Source organism: Ruditapes philippinarum, unplaced genomic scaffold, assembly GCF_026571515.1.
Source record: "Ruditapes philippinarum isolate M1 unplaced genomic scaffold, ASM2657151v2 ctg1942_1_1_1_1, whole genome shotgun sequence".
NCBI classification, from domain to species: Eukaryota; Metazoa; Mollusca; class Bivalvia; order Venerida; family Veneridae; genus Ruditapes; species Ruditapes philippinarum.
In genome coordinates, this window is record NW_026856916.1 from 5,972 (window position 1) to 28,442 (window position 22,471).

Sequence of the window (22,471 nt, forward strand, 5' to 3'; positions counted from 1 at the left end):
AAATAACAGGAATTTCTGCAGTAAAAACCTTTCAGATTTGGAAAATTAATAATGTGTCGGTAATATTCACACTCTCATGTGTGAAATAAATGCATCTGCCATGCTCATTTATTTCAGTAAATTGTTTCTTTATTCTAATCTTTAGTGAATTATTTGAGAAGCAATTCATTGGAGTTAAAGTGAGAGTTTCCCTTGCATAGACACCACTCGCGATCATTTGTAACATTTCTTACGTAGTTCTTCTACTTAATATGATAAAACACAACAGCATATTACTAAATAACAGGATATATTTAAAAAGATTCAAAGACTCTAAAGGAATATTCATAACAACATGTCAAAGAAGAAAAAAAATTATTTCTGTATATTATAATAAATATAATTTAAGTCAGAACAAATAGAAACAGAACAGGTTATTATCACTAATAATCACATTATATTATACTAAATAAAGGAGGATAAATTGGTATAACCACACGAGTGCGATGAACACAATCCGAATATGTGATCACATAACCCAACAGTTTCAATATTGATTATAAAAGATGTTGACCTTTATTTTTCATTTGCGCAAATATGCAAACAATTTCATAAATAACCGACAAAATTCTTCTGACAACGTAAAACTAAAATGCATAGCCGTTTTCGTCTGTTTGTCTTGATTATAATTTGGTTTCAAACAAGTCAAGTGTCCATATGAGATTACGTTAACTTTATACTAAAATACTTGACTGTACAAAATAATCAACATTGTGCAGTACTTAACGTTTTAAACAAGCCCGTGAATCTTATCAGGACCCATTTTAAGATTATGATAAAATTATTTACCAAAAAGATTTTTTATAAAATGTCAGTGCCTTCTGTCATATACAAAAATTCGACTTTAAAGACTCTGGTAAGAAGTACTGTATAAGTGGTAAATTAAGCGAAATATTGGCGAGTTTTGCGAAATAACGAAAATCGCTAAACGGCGTTCTCAGTAAGAATTTACACCCCTATTAAAATTTCAGAACAAAATAAGTTTAAACAAATGCAAAACTGTTGTTCTTTTTACATACCTACACCATTCGTAACACTCTACTTTCAACATCAATAAAGTGATCTTTTTAAAACGGCCGTTTGATTAAATATACGTATTTTACCTTTTTAAGTGCTAGAAATGTTCGTGACAAAGTACCTAATGCTTTGAAAAGGGGCTGTTTATAATTATATTAACGTTATCTTATTGGGAGTCATTTAATTGTGTCATGATAAATAGGACGTCAATTTCACAATCGATATAATGTACTACTTGCTTTATTAAGCGTATGTACTTTTTGAAAACATACATGCAAAAAAAATGCAAATCAAGATATACCGCTGAACTGTGTTGACAATTTGTTTCATAATTAAAAGAGTTTATGATAATGGATTAGTACCAATATAGTATGGATCTAGATTAGTACCACTTTCATCATTAATTTGAAAAAATAAACTGGTTAAAGATATGGATTAAAATAAGAAATCGATTTGTTTTGAACGTTAAACAATAACTTTAATCAAGTAAAGACAATGAAACACAGTATAATTCTTTTACAACAATTGAAACATTAACGTCCATCAAACAAGTAAACATTTTTTCGGACCAAATTCATTGATGGTGCTTAGATTTTAATCATACTTTCACCTCCTTAACAATTCAGATTCTAAGTAAAATAACGAACCTTTCATCGTCGAAACCAGATTTTGATACTAAGAATATCCAATTAATTTAGATATATTTAGACACTCAATCATTATATTCACTACATAATATTTTCCAGTTATCAATTTAAATGGCATTTGGAGAAAAAAATCAAACATATAATAAACGTATTCTGAACTCTTAAACAAGCACCTAAATGCAATGAAAAGATTGCAATTTGGAATACTATATTCAACTTTTGTAATTAATGAAACATTAACTTTTTGCAAATTGAACCACTCGGCAAAAAGAGAACAATATATATAATACAAAAAATGGAACAGTTTATCTGATCTGTGTCAATTACGCTAACTATGGGTTCTTTATTCACTGCGACTGCTTCCTTGCTGCAAACAAAGTATTGATCAACTCAATATCGTCATCTTCCAGTTTAAATGCCCTCTGCGACCTGCCTGTTGCTCTTGGCTTCTTAACCTTTGATAGTATGTCCTTGGGGTTAAGCCATATCTTGTCTTCGCCTGCTGGCCACTGAAAAGTCATGTACTTGTTAGATTTCATAAAGTTAATTTCGATTTCACCATCATCTATGTCGGTAGCTTCTCCAATGTACTATCTATTTGAATACAATGCAGCTACAAAATCTCCTTCTTTAAATTGTTCTTAAACTCTGAACTCTTGCATCTGGTTATTAACGTATTTCAAAAAATCTGTTTTACTGAACTCTATTATTTTCATAATCATTTTCTTTCTCCCCTTTTCTTCAATTGTAACACGTTTCCACTGCCTTAATTTTATTAAATCCGGCAGTTCCTGCTCCAAGATATTTTTCACATTTTCATCTTTCACAAACTTTTCTGGATTAACTTGTACATTGAATCCACATCCTCTTAATGCTCGTGCAGATAAAATAGAGAAAAACAGAATCCCCAAAGAAAGTCCAACACAACAAAATTGAAAATTTTGCTGGCTCGGTTTGATTGACCCCGTTCATGGACGGTACTGAAAAGTGCAAGTTACCATCCACGCCCCCTAGCACCGGCTTTAACAGAATTTAAAATTTAACACGAACATGGTGAAATCTGGAATTTTGAAGCATCCGCAGATGTGCTCATACGGCGGTTATCATGGAACCTTCAATGTGACACAGGAGTGCCATTCCATGAAAAGCGGCGTATGGTCCCCAAGTAAAAGATTGCTTTTGCCCTAAACGAGAAAACAATGGGCGGAACTAAATAAAATGGAATTTTGAAAGGGGATCAGAGGTTATGAAGCTTGCATATCACAGATAAGACGTCAAAAGACAAATTAAATAAGCAGGCAACATATTCTAAGGGTGATTATACAGTATTCAAGTAGGAATACTGGAACCACTCAAGTTGAAAATGACCGAAAAGAAGAAAATAAAAGTACCACATAATATGTATACACAGAAATAATGTCATGCTGAACGATCTTCAAGGATCGAAAATATAACATCATTGATTAAATGTACGGGGCGAATTTTCACAGCCGCCACACGGCACAAATACCAAGGATGTGACAATAAAATAGAGAAAACAGACTCCCTAAAGAAAGTCCAACAACTTGAAGACAAAATTGAAAATGTTGCTGGCTCGGTTTGATTGAGCCCGTTCATGGACGGTACTGGAAAGTGCAAGTTACCGTCTACGCCCCCTAGCACCGACTTAAGCAGAGAATTCAACATTTAACACGGAAATGGTGAAATGTTGAATTTTGAAGCATCCGCAGATGTGTTCATACGGCGGTTATCATGGAACCTTCAATGTGACACAGGAGTGCCATTCCATGAAAAAAAAAGCGGCGTATGGTCCCCATGTAAAAGAATGCTTTTGCCTTAAACGAGAAAACAATGGTCGGAACTAAATAAAATGGAATTTTGAAAGGGGATCAGAGGTTATGAAACCTGCATATCACAGATAAGACGTCAAAAGACAATTTTAAAAAGCCATATTTTGGTGTTTAGTGCAAAGACATGAGCTATGGGTGATGAAAGAAGAAAGTTTTATGTGTCGATGCCTTAGCCTACCAAAGGAGGCAAGCGATAGTTTTATATTTGGATTTTCACTAAAAAACTTTTGGTGTAGATTTTTCATATAATCAGTTAATGTTCGTGTCTGCTCTACTCCTCCTCCTGACTTAAGTTTGTCTCTCTTGCCTGGGTTAGCTCTGGAGTTGTCATCTCTAGACAGAAACTCAAAAACACTCGTTTTATATTTTCTAGTTTCTCGCTGGCACACTTAAGCCTTTCAGACAATTTCTTGCAAAACCCATATGCCTGCTCACTGAATTCTTCAAGCCATACTTCTTAAGTATAGAGCCAACATGCGTCCTGAGCGAACCTTTTTCAGTCGCCTTGATACCTCTTTTCTCTTTTTGCATTTGACTTTGAAGCGCAAAGCTGAAAAGAATATGTTTTTGGACTTTCGATTGTTGTTTGTGTGAAAGTTTAGCTGTTTCCATTAAATGCTTTTTTTTTGATTTTGGCGTTGATATCAGTTCGTTTACTTACTTTTAATAAATTTGTTTAAGTGCTTTCCGTAGATTCTTTTTTCGATTTTTTAATTCTCTGCAAACCTCGGATGGTCCTTTTGTATTTCAACTGCAGACTTTCATAATTAGTGTTAAGTTTGTTTAGTTCTTTTTGTTTCTTTGCAAATGATCTGGATAATCTTTTTCTTGGCCCATTTCGTCTGTTTGGAAATTGCAAGTTGACAACAAGCGGATACTTTTCTTAATTACCTGTGTCGTAACCACTTGTCTCCTGTGTCGGTTGATGATCTATCTCTCTTATTTCTCTTTCAATATTCTTCTGTTGTCGATGACGTTGTAGATACTCTTTATTCTTTGCATTGCGTTAACAGTCTAGCAGTCACAGTTTTGATTGGATCATCATCAAACTTTTTCAGAATGTTTGTCTCAATGAAATACAGATCGAGTTCGAAGATGGGTTATCTCGGGTCAAAAACTACGTCACAGGAGCTAAAAATAGAAAAAGCTTGTTAACACTCTATAGGCTGCAGATTTCATCCAAATATAATGGAAATTTGTCAGGAAGGTTGTTTAGATGATATGTAGGTCATGTTTGAAGATGGATCATGTCCGGTCAAAAACTAGGTCACAGGTGCTAAAAATAGAAAAAGCTTGTAAACACTCTAGTGGCTGCAGTTTTCATCCAAATGTTCTGGAAATTTGTCAAGAAGGTTGTTTTGATGATATCTAAGTCAAGTTGGAAGATGGGTCATCTCCGGTCAAAAACTAGGTCACAGGAGCTAAAAATAGAAAAGCTTGTTAACACTCTAGTGGCTGCAGTTTTCATCCAAATATTCTGGAAATTTGTCAGGAAGGTTGTTTTGGTGATATCTAGGCCAATTTAGAAGATGGGTCATGTCCGGTCAAAAACTAGGTCAGAGGAGCTAAAAATAGAAAAAGCTTGTTAACACTCTAGTGGCTGCAGTTTTCATCTAAATATTCTGGAAATTTGTCAAGAAGGTTGTTTTGATGATATCTAAATCAAGTTAGAATATGGGTCATGTCCGGTCAAAAACTAGGTCACTGGAGCTAAAAATAGAAAAAGCTTGTTAACACTCTAGTGGCTGCAGTTTTCATCTAAATATTCTGGAAATTTGTCAAGAATGTTGTTTTGATGATATCTAAATCAAGTTTGAAGATGGGTCATGTCCGGTCAAAAACTAGGTCACAGGTGCTAAAAATAGAAAAAGCTTGTTGTCACTCTAGGGGCTGCAGTTTTCATCCAAATATTTTGGAAATTTGTCAGGAAGGTTGTTTTGATGGTTTTTAGGTCAAGTTTGAAGATGGATTATCTCCGGTCAAAAACTAGGTCACAGGAGCTAAAAATAGAAAAGCTTGTTAACGCATTAGGGGCTGCAGTTTTCATCCAAATATTCTTGAAATTTGTCAGGAAGGTTGTTTTGATGATTTCTAGGTCAAGTTCGAAGATGGGTTATCTCTGGTCAAAAACTAGGTCACAGGAGCTAAGAATAGAAAAAGCTTGTTAACACTCTATAGGCTGCAGATTTCATCCAAATATAATGGAAATTTGTCAGGAAGGTTGTTTAGATGATATGTAGGTCATGTTTGAAGATGGATCATGTCCGGTCAAAAACTAGGTCACAGGTGCTAAAAATAGAAAAAGCTTGTAAACACTCTAGTGGCTGCAGTTTTCATCCAAATATTCTGGAAATTTGTCAGGAAGGTTGTTTTAATGATATCTAGGTCAAGTTCGAAGATGGGTTATCTCCGGTCAAAAACTAGGTCACAGGAGCTAAAAATAGAAAAAGCTTGTTAACACTCTATAGGCTGCAGATTTCATCCAAATATAATGGAAATTTGTCAGGAAGGTTGTTTAGATGATATGTAGGTCATGTTTGAAGATGGATCATGTCCGGTCAAAAACTAGGTCACAGGTGCTAAAAATAGAAAAAGCTTGTAAACACTCTAGTGGCTGCAGTTTTCATCCAAATATTCTGGAAATTTGTCAAGAAGGTTGTTTTGATGATATCTAAGTCAAGTTGGAAGATGGGTCATCTCCGGTCAAAAACTAGGTCACAGGAGCTAAAAATAGAAAAGCTTGTTAACACTCAAGGGGCTGCAGTTTTCATCCAAATATTCTTGAAATTTGTCAGGAAGGTTGCTTAGATAATATCTAGGCCAAGTTCGATGATGGGTCATGTCCGGTCAAAAACTAGGTCACAGGAGCTAAAAATAGAAAAAGCTTGGTAAAACTCTAGTGGCTGCAGTTTTCATCCAAATATTCTTGAAATTTGTCAGGAAGGTTGTTTTGATGATATCTAGGCCAATTTAGAAGATGGGTCATGTCCGGTCAAAAACTAGGTCAGAGGAGCTAAAAATAGAAAAAGCTTGTTAACACTCTAGGGGCTGCAGTTTTCATCTAAATATTCTGGAAATTTGTCAAGAATGTTGTTTTGATGATATCTAAATCGAGTTAGAATATGGGTCATGTCCGGTCAAAAACTAGGTCGCTGGAGCTAAAAATAGAAAAAGCTTGTTAACACTCTAGTGGCTGCAGTTTTCATCTAAATATTCTGGAAATTTGTCAAGAATGTTGTTTTGATGATATCTAAATCAAGTTTGAAGATGGGTCATGTCCGGTCAAAAACTAGGTCACAGGTGCTAAAAATAGAAAAAGCTTGTTAACACTCTAGGGGCTGCAGTTTTCATCCAAATATTTTGGAAATTTGTCAAGAAGGTTGTTTTGATGATTTTTAGGTCAAGTTTGAAGATGGATTATCTCCGGTCAAAAACTAGGTCACAGGAGCTAAAAATAGAAAAGCTTGTTAACGCATTAGGGGCTGCAGTTTTCATCCAAATATTCTTGAAATTTGTCAGGAAGGTTGTTTTGATGATTTATAGGTCAAGTTCGAAGATGGGTTATCTCTGGTCAAAAACTAGGTCACAGGAGCTAAGAATAGAAAAAAGCTTGTTAACACTCTAGTGGTTGCAGTATTGATTCAAATATTCTGGAAATTTGTCAGGAAGGTTGTTTTGATGATTTCTAGGTCAAGTTGGAAGATGGGTCATCTCAGGTCAAAAACAAGGTCACAGGAGCTAAAAATAGAAAAAGCTTGTTTACACTCTAGTGGCTGCAGTTTTGATTCAAATATTCTGGAAATTTGTCAAGAATGTTGTTTTGATGTTTTCTGGGTCAAGTGCTAAGATTGGTCATGTCCGGTCAAAAACTAGGTCACAGGAGCTAAAAATAGAAAAATCTGTTTAACACTCTAGTGGCTGCAGTTTTGATCCAAATTTCCTGGAAATTGGTCAGGAAGGTTGTTTTGATGATTTCTAGGTCAACTGTGAATATGGGTCGTGTCCGGTCAAAAATTAGGTCACATTGCCCAAATATGGAAAAATCTTTATAACACACTAGAGGTCACATGTTTGACTCAGTCGCATCAAACTTGGTCATGATGCTTGTTTAAGACATTGCTTGGATGCGGTTGTGTCAGGTGAGCGATCCAGGGCCATCATGGCCCTCTTGTTTTGAAATTTTCTGATAGGAATAAGACATGTATATGATGTATTTTTATTTACAAACATGATAGCACGGTTTAACGAAATTAATATAATACACATAGCAGAATTAGATATATTATGTTATTCATATAGACTATCATAGGAAAGGTTCGTGACTAATGGTAACGAACTTTTCCTTGTTTGCTATCCGAAATGGTATTGATAAACATCATTAAGCTATAAATTCGCTCATTTTATTTGAATACAACAACGTTTGTGACTCAGTATGCAACAGAAAATTTTCTTTATATATAAACGCCACTTTCTAACAAGTCCTTAACAGGCTAAAGAAATAAAGAACACTAGATGAAAATGGCTTCAGATCAATGAATAAACAAGGGTAAACAAAAAAATCTGAGGAACAAGGTTGAATTATGGTTACAAATTTCAGATTTACAATGTCAATGTACCATGCACACATTCCATGGTAATACTCTCTCTCCCATTATAATAACTCTATGCTTTTCCTAAATTAATAGGCTAACAGAAGTGTACTATCTTATTTAACCTGTCATTTAAAAAAAGAAACACTGTGTTAAGCTGACTGACCTTTATGTAATTTCCATGAAAATCCAACAATAAGTATTTAAGATTAGGACAAATTCTTATGGCAATATGAACAATGTTTAATTAAACTCAGTGGTTTTACTTATGGTTCATATTGCTGATCTTCTTGATAATTAGGTGATTTGCCCTTCTCCAAATCTCACCACCCTTTTCCTGACTCATTTTTTTTGCTTTTAAACAAGCAGGTGCGCGAGGAGTTATTCCACTGTCAAGGTAGGTTTTAAAATAAGTCCTTAACTCTTCAACTTCAGTATCAGTCCATCTCTGACGAGCTGTCATCTTTTTCCTTTTCTTTTTTTTCTGGTGCATGTACTTTATCTTCTTCTTCATCTGAGGAAATAGCACTGAAGTTTCTTTTTCCTGACTGTTTGTCTTGAGTACAGTCAGAGTCTTCATGTATACTGTAAACAGTTGATACAAGAATCTTTAAAAATTACATCATATTGATCTAGTCAATGTTACATCAATTTTGGTACATATTTAACCTTACTTAACATCCTTCTAATCAAATAAGCCACTATGTATTGTTGAAATGACAGCATGTCGAGTTGTATTATTGATTTCATGAAGCAATGCCACAAAATGCACTTGGCCTGATTTTTATGCAGACTAGTTAGTTATGTTGTGTCCTTAATAATCTATTTTGTTAAAGATACAGTCCTCAGAAATAGTTAATTGAGAAAAAAAAACATAAGAGAAGCTGCAAGTCAAGCAACATCAAAGTCATCTAGTAATCACCCAGTATCATCAAGCATTTCGAGGTGTAAAATACATTTACCAATTTACTTCTTGACAGCACAACATAATATACTTACCCATCAACAGAGTCTAAAGTCTCATCAACTCTTCTTCCTTCCTGCTGCTCATCTGCCCCATACACAATATCTGAGACATAAATACATGCTTGTATTATTCTTAAATTAGTGGCAATATGTCAAAATATTAAATAATACCCTGCAGATAAATCCAACCAACTGTAACTTAATCTGCAATTAATATGAACATGCTACAAAATTAATATACTAGAATAAAAAAATTTAATGTCAATTCCAAGGACTGCATTATGTGCACTGTTCACTGTCAATATTATAAAAAGAATTAACTAGTTATAAAATGTGATTTCTGAATCAGCACTGAGATACAAACAACCTTAGACTTAATGTCAGAAATATTGAGCTAAGCTGGCAAGCAAATATACCCAGTACCAAGAAAATTTATATATAAAAGACAGCTGTACCTGTCAAATCAATATCCTCTAATGACTGCCCCTTGAACTGCCCGGTTAAATTCAAGTCTTGCACCATCATTAGTTTGGTAACATAGACTCTCTCAATCAAACCAGACATTTGCCTGTATGCTTCTCTGTGGACAGGTTTTGTATGGCCAAGGTGACGACACAGCCAGTCCATCTGGTACTTATCAAGATTCATCAGCTGGAAGAAATTGGATTGCAACTTATAAATAGGGGTCATGACAAAAACTGCTTCAAACTTTAACCCCTTAACAAACATTAAGGGTTGATGCACATGGCCATGTTTTGAGCTCAATGATCATTTAAACAGTATAAACATTCTGACAAAGTTTCATAAGAATGAAAATGTCATAGACCTCAACAGACTGAAGGTTTATGATGCTGCCAAGACAATTTCTTCTTCATTTTAGCAATGTCATATTTCTCAATTTGCGGCTTCTAATGAGCTCTACATTTTTCCATATAGGTATCAATTCATTTAACTGCTGAAACAAACCTGTGACAAGGTAGCAGTATATTTTCTCATGGCCACACTTGTTATTCGCTGGGGCGATTTCAGCTGGCACGAATCGCATGCAATCTTCAAGCTGTCATATGCTCTAATGTACTTGAGAGCTGAAAGGAAATATACCCATTAAGTGTATTACGCAGAACATCGTAAAAGATTTTATAAAAAGCATAAAAATAAAAAAAATCATAAAAAATAGGATACTTTGACAAAGATACACAGCATATAAATATTGTGTGATAAAGAAATACAACAGCAGCTATCTATGAATTTTCCTTCGGGTATTTAGATGAAACTGCTGGCATAAGTCACTAATGATCATCTAAGGCCTGTCAATAATTGATTGTAAACCTTAAACAGCCTGATATATGAGACATGGAAATTCCCCTGATAACATTCAACATGCTATTTTAAATGTTTGTTTGGTATAGCATTTAAACTACACATTTATGTGCGAGTGTAATATATTAGAAGTTCAATGAAAAATATGTCACGTGTGTTTTCGTTTTTGACAATAACCATGGTTATATCGGTGGTAATTTTAAACAAAATACACAAATATACCATGCATGAATGGTCAATTTAAGGTTAATGCATTATGAAACTAAAATTTGAGTTCATTTACTTATTAGAAAATGCATTTTAATACCAACCGAAACCAAATAAATCCATGAAAATGTATGGATAATGCAAAAGCGATTTAATAAATTATTTTCTCATGAGACAGATGTATAAAATCTCTAATAAAGAGTACAAGAGTGTCCCCTGGTTGCTAAGATGAATGAACGTTCAGAGGTAGAAAATTAACGATTATACTATAGCTAGCCGGGCTAAACCGGTTTAACTGCGGAGCAGGTCTCTTTCGTAGTGATAGTTCATGAAATCCTTTCTACAGTGCCTCTGCTCTGGCATGTTCAGACGTTATCAATTCCTTGCGAAAGTAAAAGCAGCAAGGTTCACTGATTGCCTAGAAACGACGCAGTGACTGAACTGTGCTCTATTAAATTCAATATGGCTTACTGCTCTGATTCGGAGAAAGAACTGCAAACTTCACCAGCACCCACTGTATAACTTCTAATTAAAAAAGAAATCAGCAAACATAGGCAATGGATATAGAAACACGAAATAATAAATCCATGATTTCCCTATAATCCTATAATTACCGTTTTGAAGTATTAATCAGAAAAATTGTACCAACGAGCAGATAAGTTGTTAAAATCCTTGGAAGAAAATATGTTCAATTTTTCTACTGTTAGTATTAAAATATCATACAATGCGTCTTAAAATAATTGAAAAACTTAATAATAAGACGTTTAAAGCAATATATATATACAGTATAACCTAGGGAACGTGTAACAGTATCGCGCTTTCTTGTAACAGTATAGAATGTTCAAGATGGAGGATTATTTGGGGGGAAGACGGGTAGGTGATTTTATTCTGGTCCATACTGCAAGTAGTTAAGTTACTAAAGGATGTGCTTGTGCTTTGGTTGTAAGGAACTGGATCCGGTATCTAGTCATATATATTTCTTCAGACCCTGCACCGCAGATTTTTCTCTATATTCCCTCATTTATATGCAGATTTGACATAAGGATAATTTGAATCGAGTGACCAACGCATTTTTCTCCAATTCTGACATCCCAACGATGATGCTGCTTAGACTGAAAACAACAATTCACAATTGATTTTACCCTTAGACAAACATCTCTCAGCAATGTCGTTGTCTTATTAACGGTGTTGTTTTGCACATACTGTACTGAAGTCAAATGTATTTGTGTTGTTGTTGTTGTTCAAAATTACATATTGTCATAATTCAATTGTTATGAATTATATTTAATCACATCCCTAGGCTAGTGAATTTACCTTTTTTAACACAGGATGTGACACCAAAATCTAACAAGAGCTGTTGGTAGGACAGCAACGCTCGACTATTCTTAGTGCTTGATAGTAAAAGAGCCTTGATAATGTAAAATTTTCTCTGATTTAATAACAAAAGGACACAATTTTCTTTAAATCCATGTTACAATAGTAGGCCTTGGAAAGAGTCCTTTTATGTTCTCAAAATAGAGTATACAATTTCAACTTGTTTCAATCGAATATGAAAATGTCTGTGGTGATATGCAAACTTGAATGTAAATTTCAAGTCAGAAAGAAGCATAGATTTTTATCAAAATGCTCGACACAGTTACCTACTCCTGTCTTCATGTTTGGGTTATAATGGTGAACAAGTGTGCCGGTTTCAAAGTCATATGTCAATGGACATTGAAAATAGTTGAGGTATTACAAAAACTTTAACGTAAATACTAAGTCGAAAAAGGGGCATAATTCTTTCAAAATGCTTGCTACAGTTACTTCCTCCTGTCTACATGTTGGGGTTATGATGGATAACAAATGTGCAAAGTTTCAAAGCCTTATGTCAATAGACTTTGAAAATATTCGAGGTATTACAAAAACTTTAAAAAGGAGAATTTATTTATTAATATTTTTTTACCAGTGAGTATAAAATCCATTTTATTATTTACGTTCATTGTAATTTCGAACGGGTTTAAGACTAAATGATTACATTTTGAACACGAGTTTTGTGTTTCTGAATCAATTTTATTAACTACTCCGATATGATGGACATGCAAGATATGCAATGATTCAATGACAATATCATTCTTTCTATTTTCATCCAGTCATCAGTGCATAAATCATAATCATATTTAAATTGCATTTTAACTACGCGTACTAAATAAATCAATGGCTTTAAAAATGTGTCATACAAAACTTTAGAATAATGTTAGTGAATTCACTTATTGACGTAATTTGAAAGCATCTACCATTATTTCCCGTAAGTGACAATACGAAAAATAATGGTTAGCCCACGTACAGGATCGCATATTGAATACCTGATTTGCATTGCGGCATTCATACATTAGACTGTCAATAGCTGTTATAGATGATTTATTTTGAATCGCAGAATAATATCAATGAATTAATATCTTTTTTGAACATTATCATCACGCCATTCTTCTCCGATGTTCTTAATTTATAAATGACATGTTTATTTAAATCACTATCGAAATAACACAATTATGTTTGATGATCCAGCTGAACATGTTTATTAAAAAACATTAATTTGACCTACACTTTATATAATATTTTTCAACGGATCTATTCTCAAGATCGCATGCGCGTAATATGTGCTTTTTTACATAATTTGTATTGATGAAATTGCAGAAGTAACTTACCACTTACAACATCAGTTACTGTTTTATTATTACACTCTTATGAAGCGTATTTTGTTGAGCATGTATGATCCTTCACGCGTCTTCTGTGAATGTGAATGCCACAATATCTTTATATTTAAAATATTTATAAAAAAAATACAAATGAATTTCGAAATTAACCATGACTTCTGGAAACGCGGGATTTGTGAACATTGCTGCAGTGCTAGAGCAAGCATCTCCAGTAGGACTTCGTCTGATTGAAAGTGGAACATGATAAACTAGCTCTTTTTATAGGCTTTCATACAAAATCAATTCAATGCTGGATTAAACTAAAAACGATTTTCGAGTTCTGTCTTCTCATGTTAGTGTATATAAGATTTTAAACAATGCACGGATATGAAGGAAATACATTTACAACTGTATAAATATATCGTTACAAATGCTACTATGGGCCCAACATGAGTTTTGTTTCCTTTCACCATGTTTGTACTGACTTTTTTGCGCAGAGAGAAATCGTTTTATGTTAATATCATTTTTATTCATTTGTGCTTTTAAAACAATATAAATGGTGTTCGATATATTGTGTTATATCAATGAATAATTAATATGGAATACTGATTTCAATAGCTGTCTTACAAATTGTTCATTTTTAATCTATTTAATATTGATGTTATGCAAAATCAAGTCCTCTATCATAAATGTATCGGTTTTTCATGTAAACGTATTTAGCCAACTTCCTATGTACTTGGTATTTATATAGGAATCTGGAAACAAAGTGATCAATCGGAAGCATTAATCACAACAAAATTACAAGAGAATTGCAGACTTGGCTTTATTGAGTCTGTACATGAGGGATAATGAATACGTACAACATCACTCACGCCCCTAGCACCGGCTTGAACGGTACTCAATTCTCAACACTTAATAGTGCTGGCATCAATGATCCCGAAGGACCAGAAAAATATAACAACACTGAAGTGAAGTACGGGGCAACTTTTTACAGCTGCCACACGGCACTTGACACCTGCTGTTGTGAAGTATAAAAATCTGGAAACAAAGTGATCCCTCGGAAGCATTAATCACAACAAAATTACAAGAGAATTGCAGATTCGGCTTGAATGAGTCTGTACATGAGGGATCATGAATACGTGCAACATCCCTCACGCCCACTAGCACCGGCTTGAGCGGTACTCAATTCTCAACACTTAATAGTGCTGGCATAAGTGATCCCGAAGGACCAGAAAAATGTAACAACACTGAAGTGAAGTACGGGGCAACTTTTTACAGCTGCCACACGGCACTTGACACCTGCTGTTGTGAAGTATAAAAATCTGGAAACAAAGTGATCCCTCGGAAGCATTAATCACAACAAAATTACAAGAGAATTGCAGATTCGGCTTGAATGAGTCTGCACATGAGGGATCATGAATACGTGCAACATCCCTCACGCCCACTAGCACCGGCTTTATTGAGTCTGTACATGAGGGATAATGAATACGTACAACATCACTCACGCCCCTAGCACCGGCTTGAACGGTACTCAATTCTCAACACTTAATAGTGCTGGCATCAATGATCCCGAAGGACCAGAAAAATATAACAACACTAAAGTGAAGTACGGGGCAACTTTTTACAGCTGCCACACGGCACTTGACACCTGTTGTTGTGAAGTATAAAAATCTGGGAACAAAGAGATCCTTCGGAAGCATAAATCACAAGAAAATAAATCTTAAGTTTATTTAAAAACAAGTTTAATATGTATACAATTTTTAATCCTAAAACAGAAGAGTGAAATCCTATTTCAGTGTATATGCTTGTACTTTTGAACCTTTTAAACGAGTACAGATCCTAAATAAGTCAATACCAATTGTGTTCCTGTATGATATGACTATACATTATGGAAATTGTTGTTCACTCCTACATGGTTAAAAATTTCAACATTTATTAGCTATAAAGTAAATTTAACTTGATAATGTAATTGTTTTCGTGATTATTGGAACTTAAACACATGTTCCATAAAGGGGTTTCAATAAAAATTTTACCAACGATAACTGGTTAAATTAAGATAACCTAATAATTTGAAAGGGAGCATGTTTTACATCTTTTTCACGCTAACAATTAGGCAGCAACAACGCTTTTCACTATGAAATTGAATACAGATGAAGTATCTGTAATCATTGTAATGCCACATTCCCTTTGAAATTAGATATTTTTCCCCCTTATATTGGAACACTAGATGTGCATCACATATCTCTTCATTAATTTCATTTTTTCCACATTAAAACTGCCGATCATCGTAAATTACTTTCCATTTTGTTCGATAACGCATTTTTGAAAATGCATAAAGTATTTGTCACAGAAGGACATACATATCCTGTTGGAATATAATTTTTTTTAACCATATCAGAGCAAGCTATAATTAAATCTCAAACTTGTATTTGCTATTCATGTTATACCAGATAGAAGACAGAATCTTGATTAATGAGGACATCTCTGAAAAGTTGAAACTGGCAAATGTGTCTTAAATGTAATTATTTTGATTTTTTTTTTTTAGTTTCGTTGGATTGAAATTAATTTGTTTAAGTACCAGAGGAGTTCTTGATATTGTTTAAATAGACATTTTTGTTTTTGTTATTTTTAACGACATTTACAGAACATTCCAACACATTTATTCGTTTGTTCTTTAACACGTGTTGTAGATATAGAATTAAATCCAAATTTAAACACTAGCTAAAAGCTAGTCAATCTTTAATTGGTAATGGCGAAAATGAATTTGAAGTTTTCAACTTTAACTTGGAAGGTAAGACCAACACCAATACCTTAGTACATGACAAAAGTCATTGATTTTTGTTGATTTTTGTTGTTGTTTTGTAGTTATTGTTGTTTTTCAATATTGAAATATAATATTTTAACTTTATACTACTACTTTATATTTTATCTTTTTATTCATATTTTATCGTTTTATTCATATTTTATCTTTTTATTCCATTTTTAAAAGAGACAGAATAAGCTAGCTTCATAATCTTTCGTCGACGTTATATAATTATAATAATATTAATAATAATAATAATAATAATAATAATGATAATAATGACAAAAATAATAATTATTATACTATTTCAGAAGATTCACCATAAAAGGTGATTAATTATAAAAAACTAATCGATAATAAATGATGTTTGCATCCGACAGATCAAGCTCTTCTGATACAACGATTTTTGCAAAACGATTTAAAAAAATTGATACTTATATTCATTGTTAAGACGCAGTACAGTCTTCATGTTCTTACTTACAATTTTGGGAGCCCCTTTTAATATTTATATGGTAAACTGCGAAGACACATTATGTCGAAGAGAACAGTTAACTTCCATTTTCCTCAAGCTAGATACGTTGATTACAATTTTTTATATAGATACTAGTTATTAGCGAGAACAATGGTAATTATTTTCGCAATGAAGTGTGATACATTTTTTTTTACCAAACCATGTTCAATTTTCTGAATTTACAAACTAAATATTCACACTCCATCACTTAAAAAAATAAAAAGAGAAGAAAATCACATTGCAATTGTATACAATATTACAGCATTATATCATCTCAGTTTCATTGTCAATACTTGGATTTAGTTTGGACCTGTATCCAAACATGATTATCTCTTTCAAAAATGTTCACATGCCGTTGGGTATCTTGTTACAACAGAAATTTCATGTTGTGTCCTCCTGTCCTTGACATATATTACACTGTTTCTGTAATAAGGTAAATGATTGTTGTATAATGACAGTTCAATGTTTTCGAAATCCCAAAAGTAAACCATCATGCAAAATGTGACAATAATTATGGTTATTTTGTTCATGCATGCAATCTCATAATAAAACATGATAATAAGATTGGCAAATTACATAACATATGTCGTGTCAACCTACAAATGAATATTAAATAAATGTAGATAGATAACTTATAAATTTAGCTTTTTGCAGAGAAACCTGCATCATGTAATATAATACATCATTTACCTTATCCCTGTTCATAGACATGTTTTATCAAATATATTCATTTGCTTACGGGTTCTGTGACCTTTGTATAATCCATATATTACATACTGGAAGTAAATGAATAACACATGATCTTACTGATTCATTTCGGGTACAGTGAAATGTGTCAATTTTTAAAATGTTGGTGAAATGTTATAAACAATTTCGCAACTTAATATCACGGACAACACATTTCATTCATATACGTCTTTTTACCATGATATTAATCTTTCACAAAGATTTGAAAATTTGTCTTAGATAAATCAGATATTGGGGCCATGATGGACATTGTAATGTGTCCTGTCGACATATGATTTATTGGTGCTGCTTTGATTCAGTTTGGTCAATTCTGTCTTTTATGATGAAAAAAAGAACAAAAATGAATAAAACGTTTCATAAAATCTCATTCAATAAGTCAATCACTCTGTGATATATTCAACAATGTTTGGCAAACCAGTTGATACAAAAGGATGTAGATTAATATAAAACTGACGTAGAAATAACAGGGAAAATATTTCTTGAGTCCGTACAGGTCTGAAATATTCAATACAAGCAAGTTGGTAATTGAAATTAACAAGTGTTTTTTGTTTTTCTTTTAGAAAAATCGTATATGCAAATTTGCCTGATGCATACTTGTTTGCATCAATATCATTTAAATTGCAATCTGTACATATAATCTTTGTTTTTCAAGAAACTTTGTCTTCTGCGTTTACAAATCTATTAAATTAAGTTTTATTAAGATGTATTGTAATTGTTACTGTAAGCTTAAGTTTTCATTCATTCAAATCAATCTTTTATGGATTTAGTTCTCAATAGATTGGTCAAATATTTGTATCATTCCATTTTGCAAAATCTTATTTTATTTATATCATCAGTTATTTTGTGCATGTGTTCAATTTAACACTGAACATATTTCATCTAAAGGCTTGCAGCCTTGAAATTAAACACAGCAGACATGTTATGGAGTTCTTTCCGCGTGTCGTTGAACATTAATAACTTTGAGGAAATTATCTACAGAACTATCGCTAACAATCTTTTCTGTTTGTTTGTCTTTTTGTTTGTTTGTTTTATTGGGTTTTACCAGTTAAGGTTATGGTCCAATTAATTAAAGGCATACTGCATGCTTGGTGTTCAACCCTGTTACAGTTTTACGCTACGCTTTCCTGTTTTAATTACATTTGACGGACTAAGTAGGACACTCTATGATAGACAGACCCTTGTAGATGATTTACTTGTTGCTCTGCCTTCTTTTAAGGTAGAACGCGACATTTTGCGAACTTTCGAGTAGCTTCTTGGAAATTGGCATGCAGAAACGTTGACCATCAAAACCCGTTTTTTGTATTAAGCACGGAACAAGCAAAAAAAAACAAAACGCTTCGTTGTATCCAAAATAAAGCTGAATATGATATTGTTACAAACGTAGTGTAACCATATGATGCAAAGGAACTAAGTCGGGAGAGCGGCATCATCATCGTTATATGCAGCTTATTGTTAAAAGCGATATCGAAATAAGTGGTGTTTACTGTATTCAAGATTCACACTCCTCTTGAAATACATGCATTTTTCTACAATAAATCTAACCGGCAACATCTTTTTTGTATTGCCTTTTAAGCACGGTGATAGCATGATAAAGGGTCTTTTTCTTCTATTCCTTTTGCAAATCAGTTTATGTCGCCATTTGTTACGATGCACCATTTTAGTTTTTTACGATGAAATAGAAGCATATAAATAAGCTCTTGGCCATGAAACCATGAAATTGAATGCAAGAGATATAGTTGGTTACTTTGTAATAATGTTATACCCGCATGAAGTTTACATGAGATGTGGTAAATGGTAGTTGTTATCTATCCAATGGTGGTGTCATACACATTTCTGGAATTGTTGGGTCTATCTTCACGGCATTACAATTCTTACTTTTCAAAATACAGAAATCACCAATTCCCGATTTCAACTTCATGAATTTCAAAATGTCAACTTCGTCAATTCATACACTTGAAATCCTAAATCTGTGACGTTCAAATTGTAAATTCACAAAGCTTATATATATTTTACTGACGTTATAAAATTTAGAAATACATGAAAATCGAAATACAGGTTAAAAGTAGAAGCATTGAAGAATAATTTGTTTGTTGGTTTTGTTCTCAAAAGATCCATTTCTTATATTATAACTAATTCATTTGTCGTGGTTTAGACTCGTATTTAATCAATGTATTATTCCCTTGGTTTATGTCAACGAATGTTTACTAATACTATTGCATATCTCTGTCTACATATACATTAATTAAGTTAATTCAGAACGACATTAAGCCATTACTTTTCATGTTCCATTAAAATATTGACCTTACATTCAAAATTCAAAATAAATAACGTAAACAGAAAATCATATTTAATTTTTTTGTCATCAATATATTAATCAATTTGATTGGAGACAAAAAAGTAATTCTTCAATCTTGCATTATTGTATTTCTTTATGTCTTTTAAGAATAAATCGTGTTTAGATTGGGACTTAAATATAACGCCAGTTCAACTATGTTCATAATCACAAACTAAATGAGTCTACAGGAACATTCCCAATAATTTCATATTAACAACACTGTATAGGACATTTGTCACTGTTATTTTGTACTGTTTCTTTAAATAGTAGTTTGCGATAAGCATAATCAAAGATGTTCTGTTAGTTAATAATGATTAAGGGCAATGAATTTGTAAAATTGTATTTATTATATTTTAATTTTATTTACAATGTCTCGTCACATAGGAACATATTAGGACTAAGAGTGAGGTTTATTATTGCTGTACCCCTTTGTGTTGCCACTAGTGCATTTCGGCCAAGGTCTAATTTACATTTTAGTTGAAAAAGCATTTCCGGTAATTTCAGAAAATACTTTTCTGCTAAAAATGAATACATTCTATTTAAAAGATATAAATATTAAGAAAGTTTTTTTATCAATTGTACAGCAAGTAGTTATATAACTATTTGTTATAAGTCTTTTCGGCACTTTTTTAATTTTTAATTTTATTTTCACACAAGGTGGGTGTGCCATACCGATGTACAGAATTTATTTCAAATTTAAAATCCTAAAGACATATCATGCCTCAGAAGTGAATATTTATTACTGCTTTAGAGAAGGAAAACTTGAACTTTACAACATTTAAATAATTAATGTTTTTGGACATAATTGCTTGTTACAAGAAGAAAGTAACGCTGAATATGAATAATGTCCACACAAATGATATTATACCTTAAATATACTTTTAAGTTCCCTCGTGTTTACCTTAAGTGTCAGAGATTGAATCTTTCCATTTTTACAGTATTCAATATTCAACTTGTCTCATATTCCTCTTAATATATATTTTCTCTTTGCATTGAAGCGTATTTTTACGGTCAAATTTCGATTCTATCATGGCGCCAGTAATACCATTATTTTTCAACGCCTTGAATAAATATTGAAATGTGATTTGCATGCATATATGCTTCAAAGACCGCAATTTACTTTCAATGATTAATTGTGTTTTACCACAATTGCATATCATTTCATTTGCATATCATGGGCGGATGAAAGACATTGTTCATCATGAACTTTGGTAGGCATGCTAGAGATTAGAATATTTAATGTTTCTTTCCACATTACCAAAACATATACCACCTGTATGGTATAAGTTTATTTATGCTATAGTTGGGTATGTTTTGATATTATCATTAATATTGGTTATTTGATAGAATTTCAAGTTTAATGTGGTATTTTCTTTGAAACATACAAATAGGTAGTCAAAATTAACAAAGTCTGTTAATTGATTTATTGGGAAGTTAATCATCTATTTTAATGAATTACTCGTCTAACCCATCAGTGTGTTTACATTCCTATCAATAAACACATAACTCGTGTTAAAATTGCAGACGAAAGTTTCTTGTGTTATAATGTAACAATATTCGGCAAATTAACATTCCACTCAAACTACCATAAAATCGATTGCCTTCAAACAAAATATAGAATAAATCACAGTCGATTTTAGATAAAGAGACTTGAACAGCGAATAGGTGTTATAGTATTTTACTGCTAGACTTGTTAACTGTCACAAAACGCCAAAATAAAAGCGACATTTAAAGTTATGAACTAGGTCTCCAGTTCATTATTTATTTACCATAGCGCGACACAAATTACCGTTTCGTTAAACTAAAACTACTCCTATAAATATATCTTCGGACTTTCACAATGTTAAGGCACATATTTAGCTCCATGGTTAAGGTCATCATTCTATTTATAAGTACAGAAATTACATACATGATAACCCACTTTGTACTACAAACAAATGATTATTTAAAAAAAACTGAGAGTGCGATTAATTGACGGATAAGATCATTTCATTTGAATATGTTTGCATTGCGAATTTCTCCATTTCGCTATTCATTGTACATATCGCAACATTTCATTTTTGATAATCAAACACCCTCATACCAATCGCAATGATTTGCTATTATGACCGAGGAAAAGGCCCGAGCAGTTGCAATTGCCCTTTCACAAAATCTGATGTCATTCCATAAAGGGCGTCGAGCTTCGTCACGGACGCTAATGAAGACCATATTGGTTGAACTTACCCATTTTACATAAATTCCACAGTATATCTTACATCTACAGAATAAAAATACCTGTCAATATATGCTGAACATTTGAATAAAAACAGTTGATTTTAGAGATGTGCATACTGTGTGACCTTTCATCCCCATACCAATACACTGATATTCATTTTATTTTGCTATTGTATCGTTTCTCGTAATGTGCTTTTTAATGTAATTAATATGGCCCCTGTTATCTTAAATTCCTAATTGAGTTATTTTAGTTGGTTTAAATTAAAACAATTGAGGCAAATCAACATGCAAATTACATTTCAGTTATGATTCCAAAATATAATTTTCTAAACATCAAATGAAAGAAAAAAGAATAAGGGTAAAGGCAACGTTCAGAGGACGCAATTTTTTTTTATCTTTATTGTTCGGAGAATTATGATATTGTAGGTATAATTGTATCTGCTTCATTTTGCAAAACTTTTAATACATTCCTCATAACGAGAAAATGATTAATTTAAGTGTTTTTGTTCAACGATTACAAATGACCGTTTTATTGTCTGTTGCACCATTCATTA

At 32.7% G+C, this 22,471-nt stretch overlaps 1 protein-coding gene across 1 annotated transcript; it reads right to left on the minus strand.

Moving 5' to 3' along the window:
• Positions 1-8,056: 8,056 nt before the first annotated feature.
• LOC132748138 (uncharacterized) lies at positions 8,057-21,930 on the minus strand. The gene is made up of 5 exons (XM_060737683.1): positions 21,927-21,930; positions 10,075-10,193; positions 9,564-9,759; positions 9,142-9,211; positions 8,057-8,727 (listed from the first exon to the last, which is right to left on the minus strand). Exons 1-5 carry the CDS (start codon positions 21,928-21,930, stop codon positions 8,580-8,582), a joined length of 537 nt encoding a protein of 178 aa, XP_060593666.1. The 3' UTR covers positions 8,057-8,579.
• Between the last annotated feature and the right edge of the window lie 541 nt (positions 21,931-22,471).